The sequence below is a fragment of the Meles meles genome, chromosome 8 (assembly GCF_922984935.1).
Source record: "Meles meles chromosome 8, mMelMel3.1 paternal haplotype, whole genome shotgun sequence".
Lineage (NCBI taxonomy): Eukaryota > Metazoa > Chordata > Mammalia > Carnivora > Mustelidae > Meles > Meles meles.
The window spans coordinates 16607579-16624857 of record NC_060073.1 but is presented as its reverse complement, the minus strand read 5'-3'; the positions used below and the strand labels follow the sequence as shown (position 1 = coordinate 16624857).

Below are 17279 nucleotides of genomic sequence, written 5' to 3'. Positions count from 1 at the left end.
TGGGATCAAGCCCCGCATGGGGCTCTCTGCTCAGCAGGGGGCCTGCTTCCTCCTCTCTCTGTCTCTGCCTGTCTCTCTGCCAACTTGTGATCTCTGTCTGTCAAATAAATAAATAAAATCTTTAAAAAAACAAAAAACAAACCAAAAAAACAAAAACAAATGTGTGTTTGGAAGGACCCAGAAAAATGTCCTTTCTGAGGACTTTGTTGTATATTTCTTTAGAATAGAAAAACATTTGACAACTAATAATAATAATTAAACATTTTTTTAATTTACTGATTGAATTCATTCATAAAGCATAATGTCAAGATCGAGCATAATGTCCTGAAAAACTGACTTATGGAAATGTTCATGAGACTAATCAGAAAAAAATTATATCATATCACATCATATCCATTAAATAGAGCTTCATGATGTCAGGGTCATCATCTATATTCCCCATGCACATGTCTACACTTGTGCATTATGTCTTTTCAGGAGACTGTTAAGCATGTTTATGGCACTGGATCATGGAAAATAAGAATAACGTCACTGTGTTTATTTTCTTGGGACTGTCTCAAAACAAGAACATTGAAATCCTCTGCTTTGTATTATTTTTATTTTGCTACATTGCTATTTGGGTGGGAAACTTGCTCATAATAATTTCTATCACGTGCAGTCCACTAATGAACCAACCCATGTATTTCTTCCTTAATTGCCTCTCACTCTCCGACCTTTGCTACACCTCAACAGTGACACCTAAACTAATGTCTGATTTACTGGCAGAAAGGAAGACCATTTCCTACAGCAGCTGCATGACACAGCTTTTTACCATACATTTATTTGGAGGTGTGGAGATCTTCATCCTCACAGGGATGGCCTATGACTGCTACGTGGCCATCTGTAAGCCCCTGCACTACACCGTCATCATGAGCAGAGAGAGGTGTCACGCAACCATCACAGCCTGCTGTACTGGGGCATTAATCCACTCTGCCAGTCAGTTCCTCCTCACCATCTTCCTACCCTTCTGTGGCCCCAATGAGATAGATCACTACTTCTGCGACGTGTATCCTTTACTGAAGTTGGCCTGCAGGGACACATACAGAATTGGTCTCTTGGTCGTTGTCAATTCAGGACTGATTGCTCTGATGACTTTTGTGATTTTGATGGTGTCCTATTTTCTGATATTATACACCCTTAGAGCTTACCCTGCAGAGAGCCGCTCCAAAGCTCTTTCCACCTGCACTTCCCACATCACAGTTGTGGTTCTGTTTTTTGTGCCTATTCTCTTCATTTACATTCGGCCGGCCACAACTTTCCCAGAAGACAAAGTATTTGCTCTTTTCTACACCATCATTTCCCCTATGTTCAACCCTCTGATCTACACACTGAGAAACATGGAGATGAAGAATGCTGTGAAGAAAATGTGGTATCATCATTTGTTTGGGAAGGGAACTAACTTGTATTAAGAACATTCTAGAATTTCATTTTAGGATTCTATCTTGAGCCTTAGAATTAAGAAGAAATTATATACACAGAGTATATCATGATTTCAAAAGCCAATCACAGGTTGGAGCTCAGAATCTTTAGCATTTCCTCAGACCTCTACTGACTGGATAAATTTATTATTTTTAAAGATTTTTTTTTTGTATTTTTTATTGAAGTATTTTTGACATATGACATCCTGTCAACTTCAGTTATACATCACAGTGATTCAATATTTCGTACCCTTTAAATTATCCTCACAATGAGTCTAATTATCATCTGTCACCACACAAAATTATTATAATATTATTGATGATTGGACAATTTTCACTTATTTTTTCATTTAAATCTGGTTCTAATCTCCTCAGGTGGAGTCAAGGGGAGGAGAAAAAAGACTTCATTACATGTTCAAGATAAAGTATCAAATTAATTTGGGAGGAGAAAAAAGACTTCATTACATGTTCAAGATAAAGTATCAAATTAATCAAAATTAATTTGATACTTTATCTTGAACATGTAATGAAGTCTTTTTTCTCCTCCCCTTGACTCCACTATCACTACAGTGTACACTCCTGTTGATAGAAACAGTAGGAACTCATCTGGTAGACTAGAAACATAGGTAGATTTTACTTCCAACATCTCAGAGGAGAGCATTTAAGTAGGTTTTTGAGCTGAGGGTAATAGGTACATGAGCTATTCAGCATTCATAAATACTCTTCTGTCTGATATTTGAGCCTAGTCCACCTCTCTCCCTTCCAGAAAGGAAACATAGTATTTTCAACATTTGGACAAAGTTAATTTTGTGTTAGTTACTTTTCTATTTCAGGTTATAATCCTTCCTGAAAGATCTGTAATATTAAGAACAGGCTTTAAAATTACTAATATAATATTGCATTGCTACAAGGGTCCTTGTTTCTATGACTGGTCATTAGATTTAAATTAACATTTATACTTTTCTTCCTTGCACTTCCTACTCACTCTTCCCTTTGATTTAAGGTTAACCTTTATTATTGGGGTTCATTATCTACTAAGGTGTACCAAGTCTTTATTCTTGACATTCTGAATCTTTAATGGTCCTGCCATTTTTTCTTGTTTTCTTTTTTTTAAATTAACATTTACTATTAGTTATAGAAATTTTAAGAGATGGGCTGGGTTCCAAATAGTGATCATTCATGTTCCATTGTGTCAAACAAACAGATGTCATCTCATCATCAATGCCAATTCCTCCAGCCCCTTTTTATCTTTTGGTTTAGTAAAGGCATGAAGACCCCAAATGGTGTCTAGGTGTCAACTTCAATTTCCAGTTCAATAAAATAATTGTTGTGGTTCCTTATGAAACCAAATATCTATAACTAAAACCTAAAAGCCAGATGAGCCAAAAACTGTTGGTACAGGAAACAGAACTGTAAAGTACTTTAGTGTAATAATAAAGGAGGCAGTTGCATATACATCCTTCAATTCCATAAGATCTATAACTCTTTATGTTGGCTATGGGAGAAATATAATCATCTGCTGGTCAACACATCCTTGAAAACATAACTCCAGCTTTTCAGGGTGCTATTTCTCGATTGGCAGTGTGTTTGGTAAACCATTTCTTCATTGTATCCAATCAGTTACCTAGATAAATGGGGTATGAATGAGTTCACTAAGGCTGCCATAAAATAATACCATAGATAGGATGGCTTAAACAACAAAAAATATATATTCTGTCAGTTCTGGAGTCTGAAAGTCCATAACTAAAGTACTGGCAGGTGTAACTTCCTCAAAGGTCTGTCTCCTTGGTTTAACAGAAGGCTGCCTTCTCCATATGTCCTCACATGGTCTTCTCTGTGAACACACATTCCTGGTGTTCTTTCTGTGTGTCCAGATTTTCTCTTCTAAGGATGCCTACCACATTGGATTAGGGCCCACCCTAAAGCCCTCATTTTAACTTAATTGCCCCTTTAATGGCCTTATCTCTAAATGGTCACCTTCTGAGTTACTTGGATCTAGATATTCAATAAATGAATTTTCAGGAACTCAATTCAGCCTAGAACAGAGTATGTGGTAGGATCTATGAATTTCAGTGTATATGTCCACTACCATTTCTTCTGGAAGAAATACATTACTTTATCAGAATCAATCCTAAGTAAAATAGTATGATGGAAAATAAGGCATTCCATAAGTCAATGCATTGTGCTGCTGGTACAAGTATTATAAGACAAATCTATATCCAGAATAAGTGTCTCTTTCAGTGAAGACCAATTTGTTTTCCTCCATGATGGAAGGTTTTCAGTGTAATCAACTTGCTATCTCAGGAGTGAGTGGACTCCCTGAGGAGCGAATATCTTGGGCATTCAATGCTGGTGTGACAGAAAGTAGCTTTCAAACAAGGCCATAACAATATTTCCTAACTGGTCCATATAGAGGTACCATATGTAGAGGCCAGATGTAGAATTTTATGGCCAAAAGTTCATCTGATGTCTAGGCCTACAACCAGTGGCAACTGTGAGACATGTAAGTCAAGATGACCCCAGATATTTTCAGTTGCTAGCTAGTGGGCATTCCCAGTCCTTGCGTTTTCTCAGTTGAGACCTCAGACGTCATGTGGCATAGATAAGACATCCTCACTATGTCTCAATTCCTGATCCACTGAGCCCAAGTGCCTACTAAATAAGTTGTTTTACACATGAAACTTGGGGTTATCTCTTGCAGACATAATAACTACAAATATTTGAGACTCGGTAGTCACAGAAGCCAGATGAAATTTTAGAGGGAAATTTCATAGTGTTCAACTCTAGCAATAGCCTTCACAGAGAAGCTTCCTAACCACCTTGACCACTTTACCTTTTGTAAGATTATTTATTTATTTATTTTAGAGAAAGCCAGAGGAGGGTCGGGGGGAGAGGGCAAGAGATTTTCAAGTAGACTCCATACTGACAGTGGAGCCAAATGCCAGGCTCAATCTCACAATCCTGAGATCACGACCTCAGCTGAAACCAAGAGTCAGATGCTTAAATTCCCGAGCCACCCAGGTGCCCCATCCATGGCTGCTTTAGCCCTAGACCAATGAGTTAGAACTTGGGTAGCTGGGAAAAGAGGATGGCTGATATCCACGAAACATATCATCTCATCTACCACCACTGAGAATTTCCTCCACAGTGTACAACATGTAGTGTGCATTCGTATGACTTATATTTTTTCCCTGAGGTCTACCCATATAGTCACACTTTCCACCCACGCTAAGTCCCTAAACACAAGTAAAACCTTTAGCAACTGTCATGAATTGGAATAGATCTAGGCCTCTAGTTATCTCTTGGTCTGTGCAAAGCAGACAATCAATGCACTGATTGAGGATTTGTTAACAAGATTTTCCTTAACCCCCTTCTTTTTTAGAGCTTTTGTATTTGGGGCTTTAATGCTACAACATTCCATTTCCGTTGGTGCCAGAAAGAACTAAATATAAACAAATACAATCATATATTTCCTCTTCAGCCAACTTCCTATAAAGCAACAGGAGTTGACTCAGAGGAAGGAGATGATTTTGCAGGAATTTTATCAAAATTTCTTGAGCTATCAGACCTTAAAATAAGCATGGTTTTGCAAGGAAATAACTCAGGTGATGCTATTATATCACCGCCAGGCCATGAGAATCTGTTCTTCTCTAGAAATACGGAGGAAGCGATTCTGTTTGTGCAGAGGCTTCAGGGAAGTTGGGTTCCCAAAATTCTCAGATTCATTCCCAAACCTCACTATCTTAGATTTGTTTCTTTCTTCTTCTTTTTTTTTTTTTTTTCTTTTTGTGGTTGTGTTGCTGACATAAGAGACCATAGAGGCTGCATTTTCTGTTCCCTTTACAGTCCTCCCATGTCTATGATGAAACCCATGACTTCATTTTCATCAGGGTCTGTGTTTGGGCTTCTGGAGACTGAACTGCAACAGAAAAGCTCTCATCCTGATGGTTTACCTGAAGTTGTGTAGACCAATTATAACTACCTTATCCTTTATGTTAGCCTACCAATGCCACAAACAGAAGGAAGCCGCTTCACAATCCTTATAACTGTGTCTTGTCCACACACCATTCAAGCTCCACAGTCCTTCTAAATCCCAACACATCAATGTTGTTTGTGAAAAATCAGTAAATTTTTTTGTGCGGAAAATAGGAAAAATGTTCTTTCAAACATAAGGTCAACATGTTTATAGACAAACATTGTAAGAGTTTTCTCTCAAATTACTAACTTACATGTTACTTTTTTTTTCCTGCATAGAGGAATAACCAGCTCTATGGTTTTCAATGTTATTTACACTATATTTGCCCTCATAACAACCAAATTCTTCACTTCTCTCCCAAATGAGTCTGCATACTGTCCTTATCTGGTCCTATCATAACCAACACATCATTTTCAGACATTCTCAGTCTGCCTCAAGTCTTTGTTCATATTGTTCACTCAGATCAGAAAGTCTTTCAGTTGTACCTTTCATAATCTACAGTTGATCCTTGAACAATGTGGGGATTAGGGGTGTGTATAACTTTTGGGCCCTGCCCCAAACTTAACTACTAATAGTCTACTGTTGACTGGAAGCCTTACCAATAACATGGGCAGTTGATTAACACATATTTTGTATGTTTTGCATGATATATGTGTTATATACTGTATTTCTATAACAAAATAAACTAGTTAGTAGGTAACTCATAAGGAAGAGAAAATATAGTACTGCACTGTATTTATTGAAAACATTCCACATGTAACACAACTCACCTTGAACAGCCCATGCTCTTCAAGGGTCAATGGTATTATCATGTGCTACTCAAACTTCTCCCAGTTATGTGCCCCTTTCTAGCTATGTTAAGCATGTTTACCACTGTATATCTCTTTGTAATTGGTTTACCTGGATTACAAAAACATCTTATTTCTTTTAGGGGAACATTTTCTTCGTTTTATTGAACTAAATTCTCATTGTGGTATTTGTAGGAGGAAGTGTGTAAATTTACACCAGCTCTCGCATTAAGTGTGTGACACCGGATGCCAGTGTGGAGGCTGGAGGAAGAAGTAGGGTCTTTGTGGTATGAAGTCACACACAGAAGTTTGCCACCCACTGTTCAATTCATTTATTCTGTGCTAAAGCAGACTTCAAAACCTGGCCTTAGGCGTCTTTGGCATTTTCTAGTTTAACCTCTGCTGAGACATTGTTCCCTACTCTTCCTCAGAATCTGTTTCAACAGGAAGCACATGATTTATGGACAATCAATACTGAATACAAGTGAACTCTTAGTTTGTGCTCCAACTCCTCAGGGTATAAAAAGTTATTAACTATGACATAGCTATTTTTTTAAGACTGGAAAGGAACTAAGCCTTGTTCAGCTGTACATTGACCAACTTTTCTTTTGGGAGATGTCTCATCCCGTAGAAAGAGTGAGAGGGAGGTTTGGGGTTATATTCTCCCAGATCATGTACTTTACATGAGCCCTGGAATTTAAAAAGAACACTTGTATATATTTCCAACACTAAAACCAATGAATATACAATTTTGGTGTAGAAAATAAACCAAAGCGTTTTTCAACATAAATGCCAATGATAATTTTATTTCCTTTTAATTTCAAAAATCAAGAGAGGAAGCTCTTCTTTATAAGGGAAATAGGATAGTCCCAGACCAGGACTTACATGGGCTGCTTTCATGGTGAAATTCATTAATCTTCTATAACAAAATTATGCATTTATTTTGACTCTATTGAAAACACCAGATACCACCTTTTAATCAGAGTTTACTCAGAGATAATGAAATTTTTCTAATGAGATCATCACCTGGTAAGTAAAAATCCAAGCAACATATACTAAACAAACATTACTTTCAAATTTAAAAAGCTCATACACACACACACACACACACACAACTTATATCTATCTATATATATGTTAAATTTTAATTAAAATATGTTTATATATAGATTAATTTTAATCGATAAGTATGTTGATTTCATAGGTGTATTTCTCTCTTCAATTTTGCTAACTTTCCATTATATTGGTAAAATTCAATGACTGATTAATATTATGTCCCCTCTTCTTATTCTGTTATGTTGCCCTGTTGACAGGAAACTTTCTGATCCTTGTCTCCATTCGATGCAGTTCTCTTTTTCACCAACCCATGTACTACTTCCTCAGCCACTTATCCTCTATGGACATCTGCTACACCTCTACTGTCACACCCAAATTCATTGGTGACCTACAAGGGGAGACAAAATCCATCTCCTATGGTAATTACATGTTACAACAATTTGCCATGCACCTCTTTGGTAGTACTGAGGTCTGAACTCTCATAGTCATGGCCTTTGATTGTTACGTTGCCTCTCCACTATGTGATTATCATGTAGAGGACAAGGGGCCATCTCCTAGTCTTGGCTGCTTGGGCTGGTGGGGCTTTCCATTCTTTTCCTCAATTATTGATAGGAATCCAATTGCCATTTTGTGATCCTAATGAGATTCATTACTACTTTTGTGATATCTTCCCTCTGCTGAGAGTTGCGTGCACTGATATCTACATCACTGGTGTCCTTGTGGTCGCCAATTCAGGTATAGTCATCTTAGTTATCTTTGTTTTCTTGTTTGTTTCTTATGTCGTTATATTTAGTCTATGACATCACTCAGCTGAGGGAAGACACAAAGCCCTCTCCACCTGTGGGTCTCATATCACTGTGGTCAGCTTATCATCAGGCAGATGAGGCTGTGTCTAAACCATCTGTGAATAGTCAGTGAGCAGAGAACAAACATGTTAAGAAGGCACATGATGTGATGAGCACCTGGTGTTATATTCAACTAATGAATCATTGAATATTACATCAAGAACTAATGATGTACTATACCATGGCTAATTGAATTTAAATTTTAAAAGAAGACTGGAAAGTACTGTGTGAGGGTAAACTACTGTAAACAACAATATATCTTCTATTATATTGTCAGTTTTATTGTGGAGACACAAATAAAAACAGAATATATACCGTCCTCTCTGAAAAATACTAAATATTGACCAGAAGCGTTTGTACGATATACATAAATGATTGCTTCTAAGTAATCAAATAGAGTGATTAAGTTTTTTAAGTTCCTGAATAAGTTATATTTTTAAATGTAAAAGATAAAAATTAAAAAAAAGGCTTTGCTGTACTTTGCTTCCTTCTTCTGATTTTTCCTTATAATTTTTGCTTTTCCTCTCTCCCCTGTAATGAGAGTTCTTTATTCCTTTCTTTTCTTGTCTCCCATTTTCCACAGCCCATTCATCAATAATAAGGTCATTCCAATTATGATATCACAAGTCATTGATTTTATTTATCTACCTACCATGCGTACCAAAGATCTTGATAATTTCAAAGAAAGAAAGAAAGAAAAAAGGACTCTACGTGGCCATCTTTTGTGTTCCTTCTACTACTTCATCTTAGAGTTCCTGAACCCAAACCTGATACTACTATAGGCTACAATTTCCTTCCTTTTCGAAAGGCAGAAGAGCACACGGCAGTCACCCTATAGCCTTTTCACCTTTAGGGAAAAAGAGACAAATTTTTTTCCAGTTAGGCAAATGTAGAAAGTTAATACCCAAGATCATCAAGCACGTTACTGTTGATGGTGGATTTGCAACACTTGGACCATGACCTGTCTAGAAATGCCTTTGGGAATATAATTACAGAAAGATTTCAAAGACCTATTAATTCCTATCATTACCAATTAAGTTTTATTCTGTTCCTCTGAGTAAAATTGTGTTCAACGATAGGCATAAAATAAATGGGGATCTTTCCTAGGACTCAAAACTGTGTAAGCATTTGTAGGAATATAAAATCGCTTCTCTTACTTTTTCTTCTGACCTATTATTAAACAGCTAAATCAACTTTTGAAATGCCCAGACTACTTCCCTGAGGGATGAAGATCCACTTCTTGCATCACTAAGACTTAGTGAATATTGGAAGGCCACTAACCTTATAAAGTGTAGAAGGCTTAGGACGTGTTGAGATTGTCAAAATATTTGCAGAGAATTCATCTGGATGTGCTTGAATTCCGGGACTGTCACTCTCTGCACTTGACACCAGGTTTTGGTACTAGACACACACTGGCAGAGTGAGTATCTGCAGACAGAATGCTTCCTGATGCAGCCCCAAATCTAAACAGACAGCCACTCAGATCTAATGCTTAGTGAAGTACCCTTGTCACCTTGGTTTGGGAATGGTCCCATCACACATGTGCTAGGCTGCTTGTGTGTTCTTTATATGTATTCTATGTAATTTCATTCTAAAGCATATAACTTCTCTTGCAGCATATGACAATTTGATTACTATAGAAGTGTTTTACCATACTTTAGACTTAATGGCACATTATTTACAAACAGAATTCCCCTTTGGGTAGAGGAAAATTGTAGAGTTAGATAATCCATATTTACGTTGGCGTTGAATTTCATTGTGACCACAGATTTTGAATACAGGCAGTCTTCTATATAACTATTATGAAACAGACTAGTTTAAGCTTGAATATGTACAATAATGAAAACTTTCTTCTATTTCAAAACATCTGCCATCCAAAATAGACTAGTTTCACCTGAGCATCCTACATTACACTAAGTATTTTTACTTTCTGATGCATGAAAATTCTCTTACACTAAAGTTTGAAATTGTGGTAGAAACTTCTATTTACATGTAAGAGCTTCTAGGTCATGGGCTCTTGTTTTTTGGGAGATTTTTGATCACTGCTTCAATCTCGTTACTAGATATTGATCATTTCAAGTTGTCAATTTCTTCCTGTTTCAGTTTTGGAAGTTTATAGTTTTCCAGGAATGCATTCATTTCTTCTAGGTTGCTTAACTTATTGGCATCTAACTATAGATAATAATTTCTATGATTGTTTCTATTTCCTTGGTGTTAGTTGTGATCTCTCCCTTTCCATTCATAATTTTTTTAATTTGGGTTTTTTCTCTTTGCTTCGTTTAGCCAGTGGTTTATCAATCTTCTTGATTCTTTCAAAAAACCACCTTCTAATTTCATTGATGTATTCTACTGTATCTCTAGTTTCTATCTCATTGACCTCTGATCTAATCTTGATTATTTCCCTTCTTGTGTGTGGGGTTGGCTTAATTCATTGTTGATTTTCCAGTTGTTTAAGGTGAGAAGAGAACTGATGTATTCTAGATTTTTCCATTTTTTTGAATGAGGCTTGGATGGCTATGTATTTCCCCCTTAGAACAACTTTGACATATCCCATAGGTTTTGGACCAAAGTGTCTTCATTCTCATTGGTTTTCGTGAATTGTTTAAGTTCTTCTTTGATTTCCTGGTTGATCCAAATATTCTTTTTTTTTTAACTTTCTATTTTTTTAAAATTTCTTTTCAGCGTACCAGAATTCATTGTTTATGCACCACCCCCAGTGCTCCATGCAATACATGCCCTCCATAATACCCACCACTGGGTTCATCCAACTGCCCATCCCCACCCCTTCAAAACTCTCAGATTGTTTTTCAAAGTCCATAGTCTCTCATGGTTCATCTCCCCCTCCAATTTCCCTCAATTCCCTTCTCCTCTCCATCTTCCCATGTCCTCCGTGTTATTGATTATGCTCCACAAACATTCTTAAGCAGGGTGGTCTTTAGCTTCCAACTATTTGAATTATATATAAAGAGAGCTTCTATTCTTTTATGAGCAGCATAATCCAAAAGATACACATAATTTTATTCAATAATGCCAAAAATAAGTAACAATTTGAGCGCCTTTTATAGGGAAGAAATTATTAGACTAGTGATAGTGTTAAAATACATGCTAAGATAACCAATTAATGACGACATTAAAAGAGTTTCAGTAATAGATTTTAAATTGGAGTTTCCCATGATCACATTTGCTAAATCCCTGTTATGAATGTTCTTTCTTATTTCCTTCATTTCCCCATTGATTGTGGGTGTGTGCACGCATGACAGTCTGTGGTCCTAAAGGAATCACTCAGAAATGAAAGACTATAAAAGAAAAATGACAGTTTTGAACCACACACATCTCTGGCTATTTCATATTACCTCATGTATTCCTCGTTAAAATTCTGAATTTTGTAATGATCTCTTCATCGTAAAAGGAGTAAAATGAAGTTTAGAGAGATGAAGGAATTCATTCAAGGACTGCACTGGTCGGTTTCCTTAAGACGCCTCAATGTCTCCCCGTCTTCCTGTGTTGTGCTCTTCTAACCACTGGTTCAGTGGTTGCCTGATGTTTTTTAATGTGTCAACTGTGACTTCAGTTTCTACCTAAGAGGGGTCCATAGTATCTCTCCCATCAAAATGTTATTTCTATGACAGGAAATCTCCTCTTTTTCCCATTTACATCTGCTCCCTGCAACGATCATGTGTAATGACCCCTCAGGTTACAGGGTGAGATGGATAAGTAGCACTATTGTGGATTCAATGTCAATCATGGTCTAGAAACAAGGAAGAATCCTGATTTAAGCTATTTACATGTTGGTAAAACTGAAGGAAAATTATTTAAAATGTTTTAGGATGAGAAAATTCCAGACAACATTAATGTTAAATAGTCCATATATCTTTATTTCCATAAATATTCAGGAAGACGGAATGGGTGTCCATCAATCATTTTATCTTGCATGTACATTTCTACTCAGATGAGGACCCAGAATAGACTTTTCATGTTTTCTTCATGACACTGATCATCATCCCTCTCAGCTCTCTCCTCATTCAAAACTGAGGGGGAAATCAGGATTTCTGTGTCTCATCATTCACTGTGAATAATTTCCCCATCTTGAAAAAATGCTTAGATCTCTTGATCTGAGTTTCTTCTTTTTAAAATCAAAGATTTGGATTAGTCAAGTGAATTCTGCTTTTAAATTATTTGCAGTTTTCTTGTATAAGAATTCCTTTAAAACCAAATTGTTTTAGGTCAAAAACTGTGTCTGAAAATTAACGTTATTTCCACCTTATTAACAAAGTTTTAGCATCACTTGCAATGAGTAGGAATAGGTCAATGATCTCAACCTCCCTAAAGCTTTTCAATAGTCTTTAGTTAAGATTAACTGCTGAGAGCAATTCCAGAGGAGGAGAAAGCAAAGCAAGGAACTCATGGCTTTCTCCCCATGATTCTTTAGTCTTGCGGCTACTTCAATTTTTTTTTCTTTTTTCAATTTTTTTTTCTTTTTTCAATTTTTTTCTTTTTTCTTTTTTCTTCTTCTGCTAAATTTTTTTTAAAACTTTTACCCTTTTCTTTTTTAACGTTTTTTGACTAGTTCATCTAAATATATATATTTTTTCTTTCTTTTTTATATTTTTTGTTTTATTTTTTAAATTTTTTTTTCTTTTCTTTTTTTTTTTTTTTCTTTTTTTTTCAGAACCTGTTTTTTATCCCCTTTCTCCCCCCCACAATTCGGGGTCTCTTCTGATTTAGTTACAGCGCATTTTTCCGGGGTCTTTGCCACCCTATTAGTAGTTTATTTGCTCCTTCATATCCTCTTATCTGGACAAAATGACAAGGCAGAAAAAATCACCACAAACAAAAGAACAAGAGACAGTACCGAAGGCTAGGGACCTAATCAACACAGACATTGGTACTATGTCAGATCAAGAGTTCAGAATGACGATTCTGAACATTCTAGCCGGGCTCGAAAAAGGCATGGAAGATATTAGAGAAACCCTCTCTGGAGACATAAAAGCCCTTTCTGGAGAAATTAAAGAACTAAAATCTAACCAAGTTGAAATCAAAAAAGCTATTAATGAGGTGCAATCAAAAATGGAGGCTCTCACTGCTAGGATCAATGAGGCAGAAGAAAGAATTAGTGATATAGAAGACCAAATGACAGAGAATAAGGAAGCCGAGCAAAAGAGGGACAAACAGCTACTGGACCATGAGGGGAGAATTCGAGAGATAAGTGACACCATAAGATGAAACAACATTAGAATAATTGGGATTCCAGAAGAAGAAGAAACAGAGAGGGGAGCAGAAGGTCTATTGGAGAGAATCATTGGAGAGAATTTCCCTAATATGGCAAAGGGAACAAGCATTAAAATCCAGGAGATGCAGAGAACCCCCCTCAAAGTCAACAAGAATAGGTCCACACCCCGTCACCTAATAGTAAAATTTACAAGTCTTAGTGACAAAGAGAAAATCCTGAAAGCAGCCCGAGAAAAGAAATCTGTAACATACAATGGTAAAAATATTAGATTGGCAGCAGACTTATCCACAGAGACCTGGCAGGCCAGAAAGAGCTGGCATGATATATTCAGAGCACTAAACAACAAAAACATGCAGCCAAGAATACTCTATCCAGTTAGGCTATCATTGAAAATAGAAGGAGAGATCAAAAGCTTCCAGGACAAACAAAAACTGAAAGAATTTGCAAACACCAAACCAGCTCTACAGGAAATATTGAAAGGGGTCCTCTAAGCAAAGAGAGAGCCTAAAAGTAGTAGATCAGAAAGGTACAGAGACAATATACAGTAACAGTCACCTTACAGGCTACTAATGGCACTAAATTCATATCTCTCAATAGTTACCCTGAATGTTAATGGGCTAAATGCCCCAATCAAAAGACACAGGGTATCAGAATGGATAAAAAAACAAAACCCATCAGTATGTTGCCTACAAGAAACTCATTTTAGACGTGAAGACACCTCCAGATTTAAAGTGAGGGGGTGGAAAACAATTTACCATGCTAATGGGCATCAGAAGAAAGCTGGGGTGGCAATCCTTATATCAGATCAATTAGATTTTAAGCCAAAGACTATAATAAGAGATGAGGAAGGACACTATATCCTACTCAAAGGGTCTGTCCAACAAGAAGATCTAACAATTTTAAATATCTATGCCCCTAACATGGGAGCAGCCAACTATATCAACCAATTAATAACAAAATCAAAGAAACACATCAATAATAATACAATAATAGTAGGGGACTTTAACACTCCCCTCACTGAAATGGACAGATCATCCAAGCAAAAGATCAACAAGGAAATAAAGGCCTTAAATGACACACTGGACCAGATGGACATCACAGATATATTCAGAACATTTCATCCCAAAGCAACAGAATACACATTCTTCTCTAGTGCACATGGAACCTTCTCCAGAATAGATCACATCCTGGGTCACAAATCAGGTCTCAACCGGTATCAAAAGATTAGGATTATTCCCTGCATATTTTCAGACCACAATGCTCTGAAGCTAGAACTCAATCACAAGACGAAAGCTGGAAAGAACCCAAATACATGGAGACTAAACAGCATCCTTCTAAAGAATGAATGGGCTAACCAGGAAATTAAAGAAGAATTGAAAAAATTCATGGGAACAAATGATAATGAAAACACAACAGTTCAAAATCTGTGGGACACAGCAAAGGCAGTCCTGAGAGGAAAATATATAGCGGTTCAAGCCTTTCTCAAGAAACAAGAAAGGTCTCAAGTACACAACCTAACCCTACGCGTAAAGGAGCTGGAGAAAGAACAAGAAAGAAACCCTAAACCCAGCAGGAGAAGAGAAATCATAAAGATCAGAGCAGAAATCAACGAAATAGAAACCAAAAAAACAATAGAAAAAATCAATGAAACTAGGAGCTGGTTCTTTGAAAGAATCAATAGGATTGATAAACCCCTGGCCAGACTCATCAAAAAGAAAAGAGAAAGGACCCAAATCAATAAAATCATGAATGAAAGAGGAGAGATCACAACTAACACCAAAGAAATACAGACAATTATAAGAACATACTATGAGCAACTCTACGCCAACAAATTGGACAATCTGGAAGAAATGGATGCATTCCTAGAGACATATAAACTACCACAACTGAACCAGGAAGAAATAGAAAGCCTGAACAGGCCCATAACCAGTAAGGAGATTGAAACAGTCATCAAAAATCTCCAAACAAACAAAAGCCCAGGGCCAGACGGCTTCCCAGGGGAATTCTACCAAACATTTAAAGAAGAACTAATTCCTATCCTCCTGAAACTGTTCCAAAAAATAGAAATGGAAGGAAAACTTCCAAACTCATTTTATGAGGCCAGCATCACCTTGATCCCAAAACCAGAAAAACCTCTTTTAAATAGGCTTGCTTGTTCCTTTTTCAAAATTCCTTTTATATTAGCCTCAGAAAACTCTGAAATGGAGAAAGACAAAAAGAAACAAACACATGCAAAACAGTTCAATATGCATCATTATCTAGAGTAACCTTCATGGATTGAGTGGATAGATCAATAAAATAGTGATCCACCATCAAGACTGGAACAAGGGTTATTTATTGCTAGGGACTAACAGTGATGAAATAGATGGCTGAGGAATGGAGGACAGAAGAAAAGGAAAGAAAAATAATAAATAATCCATTCTTTATACACATGCTAGGGTAAAAATGTTATATCATAAAGTGAGAATATAATAAAATATGAGGAGAAATCAGTATTCAATGACCAACAGTTCTGTTTACCATTTGTCCTGGTCCAATGTAAGTTCATTTGTACAGGTTATTTGGTTCAGCCTGAAATGTACACATTGACGTTCAGGGAGCAGGTTTTCCATCATACAGAAATCAACACCTGGGTGGCTCAGTGCATTTGGCCTCTGCCTTCGGCTCAGGTCATGATCTCAGGGTCCTGGGGTCAAGGCACATATAGGGCTCTCTGCTCAGTGGGGAGCCTGTTTCCCCTTCTCTCTCTGCCTACCTCTCTGTCTACTTGTGATCTCTCTGTTAAATCAATAAAATCTTTTAAAAAAATTCCTTTATACATGTTAAACTTAAGGAGATCAAATTTTGTAGAATCTTATCAGATACAAAATAATAATGTTACTACTAATAATTAATTTATCAAGACATTATTTTGTGTTTTAAGTTTATTGTATCATTGCATCTCCCAATAGTGAATACTGTGAATTAAGTAATGCTAGTTCTCTTGTTCCAATAAGAATACAGTCCTCTAGAAGTTAAAAAGATTTGCCCAAAGATCTACTAAATAAGAATAAGGAAAAGAACTGTGTGCCTTCTATGAGTGAAATGAGCTGGTTTTTATATATTTACTATGTACCTCCAGCTTGGAAAGTGTAGTTACCCTGAGGAAATAAGAGATTCTACTACTTCAGAACTCTGTGTTTTACCAGTTGTCCATTTCTACATAACGTGTGCTTTTGATCAAGCTTCACTCAGACCTTGTGTCAATACACAGGAGATAGTTGGTCATAAGTCTACCAATAACACACACAAACATATCAGGATATGCCTTAGAGATGTGTACAAGTACTTCAATTATCACCTCAATCCCTGCGTTTGTCTCAGTTCATATTAACTCACTCTTCTGAGAATCGATTTTGTTGTATTTTTCTTCTTTTCTAATTCTCTTCTAAAACCATTTGTTTTATGGGTTGTATGAGCTTACTTACAAAACTGAGACTTCAGGTATTTTTGACGATATTAGGTATTGTTTGATAGGCTGGAAAGTGAATTCCAGAGAGAATTGCAAGTGGATAACTAATCTAGGTTCAATATATTTTTGGTGGGCCTACTATAGAATATTTTAATTTTTTTGCCAAAAAATCTTACATATTCTTGAGAAAAGAAAACAAATCAGAAAAGATTTTGGTTTTGTTGTGTAGCATTCTTTTTGATGGGTAGACTATTTCCTTTGACCCATCCTGAAAACCCTCAAAACCCCTCATACCACACACATAGAGACAAAAATGATCATACATACAAGGAACAAGTATTATGATTCTATACTTTTAAAAATAATCCAAATATCTTTTTTGGAAAATTAATAGATTAAACCAGGACAATCCAAACTACACTAGACAGACTTAATTTCCTATGAAATAGGCAGAATGTTTTCCCTTGATATTCCAT

At 36.5% G+C, this 17279-nt stretch overlaps 1 protein-coding gene across 1 annotated transcript; it reads left to right on the top strand.

The window, feature by feature from the left end:
• Positions 1-509: 509 nt before the first annotated feature.
• LOC123948638 (olfactory receptor 4P4-like) lies at positions 510-1448 on the top strand. Its single transcript, XM_046015832.1, has one exon. It carries the CDS (start codon positions 510-512, stop codon positions 1446-1448), a length of 939 nt encoding a protein of 312 aa, XP_045871788.1.
• The last annotated feature ends 15831 nt before the right edge of the window (positions 1449-17279 follow it).

Bases quoted from the DNA above. Each gene is read 5' to 3' on its own strand.
- LOC123948638 (XM_046015832.1), top strand. From the start codon at position 510: ATGGAAAATAAGAATAACGTCACTGTGTTTATTTTCTTGGGACTGTCT.